At 54.3% G+C, this 12703-nt stretch overlaps 1 protein-coding gene across 1 annotated transcript in view; it reads right to left on the reverse strand.

Annotated features, from left to right (window-relative positions):
• Positions 1–4678: 4678 nt before the first annotated feature.
• LOC143640923 (endothelin-converting enzyme 1-like) overlaps positions 4679–12703 on the reverse strand; it is a 55670-nt gene continuing 47645 nt past the window's right edge. The window contains 6 exon segments of the mRNA XM_077108443.1: positions 4679–4870; positions 5648–5743; positions 7109–7299; positions 7993–8060; positions 8681–8791; positions 12012–12115. Of these exon segments, the coding sequence (XP_076964558.1) occupies positions 4679–4870; positions 5648–5743; positions 7109–7299; positions 7993–8060; positions 8681–8791; positions 12012–12115 (762 nt within the window).

Consider the following 12703-nt stretch of genomic DNA (forward strand, 5'->3'; position numbering starts at 1 on the left):
CAGCCCTGCTCGAGGAATACAATATGCAGGAGGATGTCAACCTGGGCCCTGGGGAGGAGCCTAACACACCTGGCAGGCTGTGCTTCCTGCCCCTTGGGAGCCACTGTCATGTAGGAAGCTCAGCCCTCCTGAGACCACCAGGTTGAGAAGGAGGTCCTGGTGGGCAACAGGCCATATACAGAAGAGGACCAGAGGGCGCTGGTTCATTTCTCCACTCAGGAAGTGCTTCCTCTATCTTACACTAATTCCTATATATGAGCAAGGTTGTCTCTGGCTTCTGGTCTATTCCAGTTTGATACCTGTTCCTAACCTACAGCAGCTCTCACTTACCATTGCTTTATAAATATTTACATATGGAATATAGCTCCTTCGTTGTTTCAATGTTTTTTCAGAATTGTCCTGATTGTGCTTTTTCCCTTTCATGTGAATCAGCTCGTCAAATTCTATGCAAAATTATCTGGGGATTTTGGCTGAGAGTACGCTGAAATCATACATTAATTTGGGGAGAGCTGGCATTGAAATTACACTGGACTTTTCCGCCCACCGGCAGGGTGCTCAAGGGCATTCTCTGACGGCCTTTGGTAAAGTTTCCAGTTTTCTCTTCTAAGGTTTTCCAAGTTCTGGTTGGGCTCTACAGTGGACCAAATTCTTTACAAGTTTAAAGTCTGTCCTAACCCCCTGCTCCCTCACCCTTTCAGAGGCCTCTGCAGGCCCTTCTGCTTACACGATTGTTACAGATTGCTTACTTTTTCCAGCTGTTCCCAAGTTACATCCTGTGTGTTTCCACATGTGTTGGGTGAAGTCTGAAGGCCAGGCTGGGGTTTCCAGTCCTGCTTGGGAGGGGAACAAGGTTGGGCAAGGATCTAGGAGGATGGGGGCGGGCAAGGGCACTGGGACCCCAGCCTGGGGAGGAAGGAGCCTGTTCTTCGTCCCTGGGAGGTGGCCTGTCTGGAGGGAGGGCATCTGCAGGCCCAGGGCTGGGGGAAGGGTGGCTAAAAGCTAGGTCTCCCTTCTTGGGAAAAGGGTGGGCAGCAGCCAGCTCCTCCATCCTGTGCCTTCATGCATGTGTGTGTGTGTGTGTGTGTGTGTGTACGCACATGCGTGTTCTGCACATGTGGCATCCCTGGGGCTTTCTGTTTCTAGCGGCTTCTCATGTTTTCCAATCGAGTGGCCTGGGTTCAGAACCCAGCTCAGCCACTTCCTGCCTGCAACCCAGTGTCCCTGAATGACACCTCCTCTGAGCATCAGAGCTGAGAAATTCTCTGTCCCACAAACTGTGAGCTTCAGGGGAGGCGGGGTGAGAACTCTTGCCCATGGCTGCACTCCAATAGGCACGTGACTCATGGCGGGTCTAAACAGAATTCACTCATCCATCCTGCTGGGGAGGGGTGTGCCCTCTGGGCAGAGAACATTCCAGCCTGAAGGACAAAAGGGACCCAGAGCCTTAGTGGGAAAGGGCTTGGCCTGTTTGGGCTCCAGAAAGAAGCTGGAGGCCTGGGGTGTGGCTCAGTGGTGGCGCTTGCAGCCTGAGGCCTGGTTAATCCCTGGCACTGCCCCAGACAAAGCAAACAGGACACAACAGGGTCAAACACAAGAGGTGGGAGCCAGTGACAGGGAGGGACCTTCTCCTTAAACAGGCTGCTCTCCTGAGGACAAGAGCTGGAGGGGAGGGGGCTCTCCCAGCTGCCCGGGGGAGAGACACTGGGGCCTATGGGCCTTGCAGGCTCCTTCGCACCTCGTGGGGACAGTCTGAGCTCAAGCATCTGAGCTCTGGCATCCTTACTGTCGCCCATATCTGATGGTTACCAAGACAGTAGAAGAGAGTACATTGTAGGTCTTATAGCCAGAGAAACAGAGTCCAAGAGAAATGACCTACTCCTATTAAAGACAGGTAGAGTCAGGCCGGGCTTGGTGACCCACACCCGTAACCCCAGAGACTTGGGAGGCCAACACCTCAATCTGTCCTGTAGGCCACCATGTTTGTGGTACTTAGTTACAACAGCCCTAGTAAACTAATACCCTCTGGAAGGAAAGGAAAGCCTTGTGAGCCCCCCCCCCCCATGCAGACCTGAAGCTTCCTAGAGGAGGTGATGGTGAGTGGGGCACTGAAGGGTGGTAGGAGTTCACCAGGTGGGGAAGTCAGAACATTCCAGGCAGCGGGAAGTACATATGTAAAAGCCAGGGGAGGCTGTTTTTTGGACCTCTTTGAATTTCCTGCCTGCCCTGCCCAAGTATCTGAGATCCAGAAGCTCTTTGGCTCTGAGATAATGGAAACATGACGTTGACCAGGGAGCCCCTTGGGCCCAGGCCATGAGACACATCACTCTCACGGGTAGGGGGCGCACACAAGCCTGCCCACGAAGCCCGGCTGGCTAGGTGGGGGTTGGCTAGGTGGGCGCAGGCAGGAGGAAGCCCCAGCTGTTCCTCAGGGTCCAAAGCCTCTTCCTAGTGAGGCTAGGGTGGGCCATTCTGGGCTGGCTGGGGCTTTCTTGTGGTTCCAAAGGATGCACAGCAACCTGGAAGGACACTCGGACACAAGTGGCTCTCGATATAAGTACTTTATTTTAATTACAATATTTCCACACAAAACTACAGTAGCACAAAACATAATACAAAAAATAGATTCCCACCTCCAAACCCCACACCCATGTGCCCACAGAGAAGCAAGTCCTGTGGCTCCCCTGGTCTTGGGAGTGCACTGCCCATCTCCCCTTGGCCTTGACACTGTGGAGGGGCAATGGGAGTGGGGACCCTGCCTCTGCGTGGGCCTGGGCTTCTCCCCCTGCCCCCCCCCCCCCCCCCCCCCCCCCGCACATCCTGACAGGGAGTGCCATCTCCATTCCCTCTGGCTAGACTCCAGCCCAAGACACTTGCTTCTGGCTGGTGGTGTGACAGTTTCCAGGACCACCCTTCCCTGGGGAAGGCAGGAGGGTGGGGCATCGGAGGCACAGGGAGGCGCAGGGATGGGAAAGGCCCACCTCCCAGGTGGCTGGCTCTAGCTCCTTCCCTGGTTCCTTCTTATCTTTCTCCCAAAGAGCTCCCAGGACTTGAACTTGTTTGTGAGTAACAGGGGCCTCACCTGGAGCCTACTTGCAAGCCTCCTGCTGACCCGAGCTCACAGGGCAAGGCTGAGCTGTCTGCGCCTCTTGGACAAGGCTTCCTTGGTAAGGGGCACGCCATGGGGCAGGGCCTAATCTCTCACGGGGGCTGCTGTGCGGCTGCAGTCAGGTCCACCTACCTGGTGGAGCCTGAGCATCTGCTGTTGGGAGGAGCTGTGGCCTCTAGAAGGGGTGACCTTCTTGGTCTCTTGACTCCATGGGCTAGACTGGGCTGAGGAACACTTCCCTTAGCCTCCTGTCTAAGGAGGGGAGCCTGTCCAGCTGCAAGGGCCATCCTGATCTAAACCAGGGGGCCTTGATGGCTAGAGCCCAGGGCGAGGGCAGCGGCATCTAACTTCTACTACCCAGAGTCACAGCCCTGCAGGCCAGAGCTCCTGGGGGCTGAGGGGTGGCCCTGTGAGCATCAGGAGTGGGAGTATGGCCTTGGGTTCCAATCAGGACACTTGGGGGCTCCACTGAGGAGGCCAGGGGCCGCTGGGGCAGGGGTCATCTCCTCAGCACAGCCCAGGCCGCAGCCTAAGATAAGGCACTAGAGAACTGGTCTGGAAGCTGACCAGGCTGGGGGCTGAGGATGGAGCTCAGGGGAGGATCTGGACCCTGCTGCAGACAAGAGCGGCATTCTCTTTCCTCCTTCCCTTGGGGGAGAGGGATCCTGCAAGGCAGAGCCCAGAATGGCTGGGGTGGGGGGGTTGCTACAGAGAAGCAACAGGTCCTGGGGGTGACCCGAAGAGAAAGGACCAAAAGAGAAGGTCTATGGTCAGCTGCGAGCATCTGGTGCTTGGAGGGCCCTGTGCTCCAGCTGGGGTGCCCTCAGACCTGGCTTCATCTGCCATAGCCATCAGTCCCCTGCTGTGACTGTGGGGATGAAATCTTCCTTGCTGGGGTTTCCATGGTTGAGCTCCGGGGACAGGGGCAGCAAGCTGAGAGCAGCTGGCCATGAACTGGGCCTCTGCCTGGCTCCCCCATTTCCTGTCTGTGGGTGACCATGCAGTAGTAACCACAGTCAGAGGATTTGCTTAGTGGCCTGGGGCAGGTGTGTGTGTGTGTGTGTTCCTAACTCAGCCCAGCCTTGCAGTGAGGGGGTAAATCAGTGGGGCTTCCTTTGTCCACAGGTTATTTAGGAAAAAAAAAGAAAACATAATAAATATAACAATCCTTCCCTCAAAAAAAAAAAGTGTTTTAAATGCATTTTTCCCTGAAGATTTCCAGTGTATTCCACAATGTTTAAAAAATAGTTTCCCCAAAAATAGATCTTAAAGCATTTGACACAGTGGTAATTGTGGTCTATGTGGTGCTGGATGTGGGCGAGGGGGCTGTGTCCCCCGGCCCTTGTCGCTGTGGGGCCCAGGCCTGGTGAGCCACCAGCCCGATACCCGAATGCCCACTGGAGCTGGTGCTCGCTGGGACGCCGGTCTGCACAGGGGAGCAACTCGGGTATGCAGAGGACCCCCACCCGGCCCAGTGCCGGCTGCAAACTCTCCAGTTCGGGGAAGGGGCCCTGGGCGGCCAAGGGGTTGGAAGAAGGGGCAGACTTGGCAGCCTCCCCTGGGGGCTCATCCTCAGCCCCTTCCTCTCTTCCGTCTTGGCTCTTTGCGATGAGGGTTCATGGGTGACCCAAGGGGGCAGTGGAAGTGTTCTGAGAACTCTTTGGAATTGGAGAGGGAGCCGATGACCCTGAAGCGAGAGGGGCTGTGGGGGTTGGTGATGAGGCCTTCGTGAGAGCTCTTGGGCGTTCGGACAGAGCACCAGACCTTTGAGGGAACAAGGGGGAGAAGCTGGGGTCACTGTGGGGCCCTGAGGCCGCCAGACTGGTCCCACCACTGCAGGGGTGGAATGAGCCCTCGCCTGGTGCTCACACCCCAAGGACTCAGGAAGGCCCGTGGGTGGGTCAAAGGGGAGGCTGGAGTGCGCCTATGCCCCTCTCTGACGCAGGTGTCACCAAGCTGTGTCTCTTCAGCCAGAGCCAGTTCTCTGTCTGATACCAACGTACCAGGCTGGGATTCTGCCTAAACTCCACTTTACAAATCTTGGATTTAGTCCAGATTTCATATTTTCTGGGTAGGACACTCTCTCGAGAGGCAGCTCTGGGAATCAACTGAAGGCCAACTCAAGTGCCAACCTGGTGGGTCTTGATTTCTTTCTCCCCCGGTTCTGGGGACTGAATCCAGGGCTGCTCTCTCACTGAGCTACATCCCCAGCCCTTTCCATTTTCTATTTTGAGACAGAGTCTTGTTAAGTTGCTGAGGCTGAGCTCGAACTGGTGATCCTCCTGTCTCAGCTTCCCAAGGAGCTGGGATAATAGGCATGCATTACCATGTCTGGCTATGTTAAGAAGTTTCTAGAACCCCAGAACTAGGAGGGGCCTCCTCCACCACATACAGGATACTAGTATTCTTTCTTGGCCCTTCCTTGAATCTCTCTAATGACAGGAAGCTCACCTCCTCACAGGCTAATGACCTGAAGACGGTCTGATGAGTTAGGGAGCTGGTGATTGGAGGGGACCTTACCTGTTCCCCTAATGAACTCACCTGTGCAAACCCCAGGAAGAAGAGCTGGTCATTGGTGAGACCCAGCGTGGGCAAGGTCTGCTCCTCCCCGTTCTTCTTTACCCAGTTCTGGTAAGCCTGGGAGGAGAGAAGGCCAGAGGTTGAGGGCAGCCAGGACACAGGGGTGAGGGGCTAGTGTGCAGGCCAAGGCTGGTTTCTGGGTTCTGGGCCTTGGCTCAGCCTGGAGGATCCCTCCTCTTTCTCTGCTCCCTCCCTAAAGGGGAGTGCAATCGACCCCATGGCCTAAAACGCCACACAATGCTGATGGCTCTCCAATGTGCACTTTGGCACCAGCCTCTTCCCTGATCTGGATATTCAACTGCCTTAGCTGGACACCCAAGATCACATCCAACTCAGCATGGCATAGAAGGAAGAAGTCATTTACATGAACCCTCACCAAACCTGCCACCATAGGATGGCACCACCACCCTCCTAGTTACTCAGGCTCAGAGTTCCCCCCAACTCTTCCAGCCAAGCCAAACACCCCAAAACTGACCTTCCTCACCCTTTCCCCTCTAGCCTGGGTAACCTCACAACAGCTTCCAACGGGTCTCCCTAATTCAGAGGAACCGAGGACACAAGCCTGGTCCCCTCCTCATGTGGCAACTCGAGCGAACCGTCTAGGGCGAGTGTTGGCAGACCTCCTCTGTGAGGGCCGGAGTAGATGTTCCAGATTTGGGGCTACCGGTCCCTGTTGAACTATCCTCCTCTGTGCTCAGAGTGCAAAAGTAGCCACAGGCAACCTGTGGATACAGTGTGGCCAGGTCCCCCAAACCTACGGGGACAGGCTGGGGCTGGATTTGCCCATGGGCTGCCGGCTTGCAGACCTGCCTTAAAGAAGGAATTAGATGATATCTCCTGTTTGACCCTGTAGTGGTTCTCACTGTCGCCAGAATAGAACCAAGCTCCTTTCTCAGTGACAGAGGCCCTTGCTCCTGACTCCTTCCACTACCCCCTGCCTCTGGCCCTTTTCCCTTGGTGAGTCGCCAGGCTGCCTCTCAGGCCGGGACCTGTGTCTGAGTCACTTGGATTCACCTCCGGCCACCTGAGGGTGCAGGTCAGGGGCTCAGAGACAAGCCAATGGGCTCAGATGGTAGCGACTTACTCCAGACTAGGATTGGAACCCAGAACTGGCTCTGTGCTCAGTGTCCTCCTGGGCCCTGCTGCCCTACCTGGCAGTGGGTTCCCCCGCAAAGGCAAGAAGGGGCCGGCTCTGCAGGTGGACCCTGCCCTGGCTCTCTCCTGGGACTCTCAAGCAGGTGGTCTCCAAGCAGAAGGTGCTGCGTCCACAGTCAGTGCTCACGTCCTCCCCACCCCCACCGAAAGACGAGGAAGCCGAGGCACAGCACTCCTGCAGCTTGCCAGGCGTTTCTATGCTGACCTACTGATGAGGCATCTGGACAGATGTGGACCTGGACAGGTGCACAGGAGGAGCAGACCCACCCGATAGGCCACCTTGAGGCCCCCGTTGTCTGCGATGTTCTCCCCGAGGGTGTGGCGGCCGTTCACGGGCTCCCCGTTCACGCTGTAGCTGCTGTACTGCTCCACCATGCACTCCGTCTGCTGTTTGAAGGCCTCCACCGAGGAGTTCTTTCACCAGGGCCGGAGGTTCCCATCCTTGTCATACTCCCGCCCTGTGGTCAGAGCGCAGGAGTGGCACTATCGCTCTTCTTCCCTCCCAGTGGGAAGTGGGTTCCCCTGTCTGACCCCACCCTCCAGCCTGTACAGGGACAGGATGCCCATCAGAGGGCCAGAGGACGGGCCAGACCGAGTGGGAGAGGGTGGGGAAAAGTGGCCAGGCAGGCGGCCATGTGGCTGTACAAAGGTTTGAGGCGCAGGGTGGATCTCCACTGGCCAAGGGCCTCGGATCCCAAGGAATGGAGTCCAGCAAGGGGCCAGTGGAGTTGGCAGAATCAGGAGCACATGACAGGCCTGGTTTCTAGGGTCTCTGCCACTTTCTTCTTGTCCCCGAGCAGGGGGCAGTTGAGGAAGACCCTGGACACTAGCTGCTGAGGAGGGTGTGACTTCCACGTCTCTGACTCCTGACTCCTACTGAGCACCGAGCACCCAGCACCCTACAGAAAGTGCTCACTATAGCCTTCACACAATCCTCCCCACCCCCACCTGGACCTGTTGCACCCATTTTGCAGATAAGGAGACGGAGGCTTGGAGAATGATGTGACTTGCCGAGGTGAGAGCATTTGGCAAGCGGCCGAGCCAGGGTTTAGACTCTGGTCCTTCTCTCCAAAGCTAAGTCCCAGGGAGCAGAGGCAGTGGGGCTAAGAAGCTGATGGGCTATGTCTGGAGGGACCCCAAGGAACCTGTACCTTGATCATCAAAAGCGTGAGTCAGCTCATGGCCCACGACGACACCAATGCCACCAAAGTTTAAGACCCTGGAGGGAGTCACAAAGTGAGAGCAAGGCCTCTGGCTCCTGCCCTGCCATGTGGCCCTCACTTGTTGGGCCTGAGATGTAGCAGGGGCTCTGTGGGACACAGCCCTGGAGACAGTGGGAGGCTGGGCAGTCTAAGGGAGCCAGCTGTGCCCTGTGGGTGACATGCACGTGCTGGACACTCTAGAGGATCACTGTCCCCTCCCACAGACTAGCAGTTGATCTTTAAAGCAAACGAAGCCTGGGAATGGGCCAGTGCCTCTTCCCAAGCTCCACACAGTCATCCTGGGAGTCCAGCTTCTAGGACAGCGCCCTCACCACGCCAACTCCCTGGCTGCAACTGCTCTAAGCCACCGTCACAGCAGTATTTCCCACATGGGGCTCTTGACTGCACGACTGTGCCACGTTTCTCGATTGCAGGAGCTTTCGGCCCCAGAGACCCTTGGAGGGAAGGCAGGGGACAGGGGCTGCTGCGCTCTGTACCCACGACGCTGCAATCCTAGGCCACCTGGGCCACCCGGGCACAGATGGCTCAGTGAGATGGCTGTCAGGGTCAGCTGCAGACACAGGGCTAGCTGAGGGACAGGGGACCCGTCGGGGCACCAGCACCAGAGATGGCCTACTTGGGCGAGGAGCGGGTGTAGAAGGGCGCCTGCAGGATCCCAGCTGGAAACACGATCTCGTTCTTGGTGGGCGAGTAGTAAGCGTTCACCATGGGCGGGGTCATGCTCCACCTGCAAGCAACAGGTGCGTGAGAGCCCAGGCGGTGGGCGGAACGGAACTCCAGTGGGTACTCCTTGACCCCAGGACCAGGTCAGCACAAGGACATCGGGCAGCACTGTTTCTGAGGGGGAAGCTAGAAAACACCTGAATACCTATAAATCAGTGATGTCACCTCAGAGGGTGCCACACCGAGGCGCTCACAGACAGCAAGAGGGACCATCAGATATTGAACTGAGGTTATTTTTGAGGCTTGAAATGTGTCTAGCAGCCGTTCTAAGGTGTGGTCTAAAGTGACAGTCCCCAAGATCCTCTGGTTTATGATGTCAAAACTATTTTCATTATAACATTGAGACACTCTGTCTCTGCCACATGTTGAGATCTGTATCATGGTACAAAAGCAACCTTGAATGACACTGCTGCCGCCTGGGCAGGGGGCCGGGCAAGTCCTAGTGGCCACCTGCTCCTTTCCTAGCAGGTGCTCCAACCAAAACAAGCCAGCGGGTCATTTTCATTGACAACACCCAGGAAAAAGTAGCCTAATCATTAATTCCATTAAATCTCGACCCCCAAGTACCAGTCTTTTCAATATCCTGTTTGACCAATGGGGAATACCCACGTGGTGCTTCAGGTCTCTCTCATCCTCTTCGGATGACCGACCAGCCATGGAATTTTGGACTTGGGCAACAAGGCAGACATGTTCTTGAAAATGAAAAAGGAAGCTTAGCACCTCAGGGGAACTAATTCACATTTTGTCATTTATTACCAATGATAAAAATCTGAGGTTTCAAGAAAAATGAAGTTTCAAAGAAATATTAAAATTTTGGAAAACTTGTATTGACCATCATGAATTTGATAGCTTCCCAGTACTTTAAGATTTTTCTCAGGAGGCCAACTATGATGTTAACTAATGTGGATTTTTTTTTTTTGGCTGCAGTATATGAGAGCGGAAAATCTGTAAATCTTAGTGGAACCACAATTTTTTTTCTTTTCTGTCTTTTTTTTTTTTTGTACTGGGGACTGAACCCAGGGGTGTGTAACCACTGAGCCCCATCCCCAGCCCTTTTTTATATAGTATTTAGTGACAGGGTCTTGCTGAGTTGCTTAGGGTCTTGCTAAATTGCTGAGGCTGGCTTTGAACTCATGATCCTCCTGCCTCAGCCTCCTCAGCTGCTGCGATTGCAGGCATGTGCTACCATGCCTGGCAAAACACTATTTTCCAAAGGACCAATGCATGAGCCATTATGTAAAAAATTATGTAAAAAATCCAAAAAGTGCAAGACAGATCAATGATTTTAGTGTACAGGGTATGAAAAGTTCATGAATAAGTTTTCAGATTTTTCATATTATATTTTTTGGGGGGAGGGCAAGGAGGTTAATGGGGATTGAACTCAGGGGCACTTGACTACTAAGCCCCAGCCCCAGCCCTATATTGTATGTATTTAGAGACAGGGTCTCACTGAGTTGCTTAGTACCTCACTTTTGCTGAGGCTGGCTTTGAACTTCTGCCCATGCCTCCTGAGCTACTGGGATTAGAGGTGTGCACCACCACGACTGGTTCAGATTTTCCAAAATGCATTAATCTTTCCTTCCTTGGGGACTGAACCCAGGGGTGCTTTATCACTGGGCTTCATCCCTTGCCCTTATTTTTTACTTTGCTAAATTGCGGAGGCTGGCCTTGAACTTTGGCTCCTTCTGCCTCAGCCACCTGGGTAGCTTGGGTTGCAGATGAATACTGCTGTGTCTGGCTAGAAGACAAGTTTAAGTGAAAACTTTTAATCTAAAACTTAAGAAGCCAGGTAAATTGGCAGTAGTGTCTGTGCCATATTCTGAAGGTGAAGGTCCACCTACCTTCTTGTTTGTTAGGGGGACCCTCGTTGACAATGGAAAACTTGGAGGAAAAAGATGTTTGAACCTCCATTGCCCACAAGAGGGCGCCAGAGGCAAAGAGGATTCGTTCTGACTTGGTAAGATTTATCCTGTTTCAGGAGTGGAGGGACTAGTACCGGGCTGACTACACCTAACTTTCCTGGGGAGACCATTTTAAAAAGAAGGGTCTTTCTCCAGATTATTCTGACTTAAGATCTGGGGTAGAAGTTAGGCTATGGCTAGGTGCAGTGGTGCACAACTGTAATCCCAGCAAATTTGGGAGGTAGAGGCAGGAGGATCACATGTTCAAGGCCAGCTTCAGCAACCTAGTGAGGCTCTCAGCAACTTAGTCAAACCCTGTCTCAAGATAAAAAATTAAAAAGGGCTGGGAATTTAGCCCAGTGATAAAGCACTCCTGGGTTCAATCCCCAGGAACTCCCTACCCCCTGCTGCAAAAGCCCCCACAACCAAAAACTACAACAAAAAAACGTCAGGAGGCAACCCCCACACACCCCCCCCTCACATTTTTGGCAGTGCTGGGGAGGGAACCCAGGGTCTCAAGTACTAGGCATGTACTCTACCGCGGAGCTACACCCTCATCCTTGGAGACTATTTTTGAAACAGCTCTCCGGGGGACACTGATGCACAGTGGGATTTGCAGTGTGTTAAAGTGCTGGGTCATCAGCGCCCATCTAGAACCTTTCCCAGCCCCAGTGGGACAGTGGGAGAAACCACTGCTCCTGTTTGTGAGGAGTTATGGGACACTCACCCATGCGGAGGGCCTCCTGTCAGGGCCTGGCTCTCCCCAGTTCCCACACTGGATTGCTTCAATGACCCAAGAACCAGTTCCCTTCCCTGCTACTTCGAAGATAATGAAATGAAGGCTCTGAATGCTGAGGCCATGAAGCTGGGATGTGGTGCCAGGCCCCCTCGGCCTCAGAGGCCAGGTTCACTCTGCCAACAGGCTGGGCACTGCGGCACCCAGACTGGGGCCAGGATGGGCTCTACTTTGGCTTTTTTTGCAGAGGATTCTGGGGATTGAACTCAGAGGCACTGGACCACTGGGCCACATCCCCAATCCTCTTTTGTATTTTATTTAGAAACAGGGTCTCACTGAGTTGCTTAGTGTCTCGCCTTTGCTGAGGCTGTCTTTGACCTTGCAATCCCCTTGCCTCAGCCTCTTGAGCTGCTGGGATTACAGGCATGTGCCACCACACCCAGCGGCTTTTGGTTTCTTAATTTGAAAAGAGGGCCTCTGTGACAGTCACACCTGGCACCTGACAGTGGGTGAGGAAGGCAAGCTCAGTGGTGTGCATCCCTATGGTGGGGAACCAAGGCCTTCCTGGCCGGGCCTGGGGGACTCACTGGTCTCTGTTGGGGGTTTTCCTGAGCTGGTCAGCGGTGACCCTCCATGAGAAGTTGAAAAATCGCATGGCGTTCTCGAAGTAGAGGTCTGGAACTGCCGTGTACTGAGGAAAGAAGCAGAGACACAGATGGGAGCAACCCTAGAGGAAAGTCAGAAACTCAGACCCCACGAGGTGAAGGGATGGGTAGGCAGGCCTAGGGCCAGAGTGTGGGCTCGGAGCTGCAGGCTCCACCCCTCTGAGGCTTCTAACCTGCTGGGCCCAGCAACAACTGTCTCCTTCAGGCACCTGACAGTGTCACAGTGCTGCAGGATGCCCCATCAGTGGTTCCCTTGGGCAAGAAGTATCTCCATCACTGTCCTACAGGACTGTGATGATGGGTGTGTTCTCCGTGTGATCTCCACCTACACTGGCCAATATGGTAGACTCTGGTGACAGGTGGCTACTGAGCATCTCAAATGTGATAGTGTAATTAAATTTTAATTAACTTAAGTTTTGATTAATTAAATAGCCCCCCATGGCTGGTAGCTAACAAATTGGACAGCACAGATTTAATGAACCACACTGGAATCTGGCTCTGAAATGTCAGGGGACAGGCGTTATCACACCCCCCACACCTGGGCCGGGCCTCTCAGCTCCTACCAGGTGCAAAGCCCTCCCTCAGGTCAACTCCAGATCTTTATGGCATACCCA

This window comes from Callospermophilus lateralis, unplaced genomic scaffold (genome assembly GCF_048772815.1).
Source record: "Callospermophilus lateralis isolate mCalLat2 unplaced genomic scaffold, mCalLat2.hap1 Scaffold_7738, whole genome shotgun sequence".
Taxonomy (NCBI): domain Eukaryota; kingdom Metazoa; phylum Chordata; class Mammalia; order Rodentia; family Sciuridae; genus Callospermophilus; species Callospermophilus lateralis.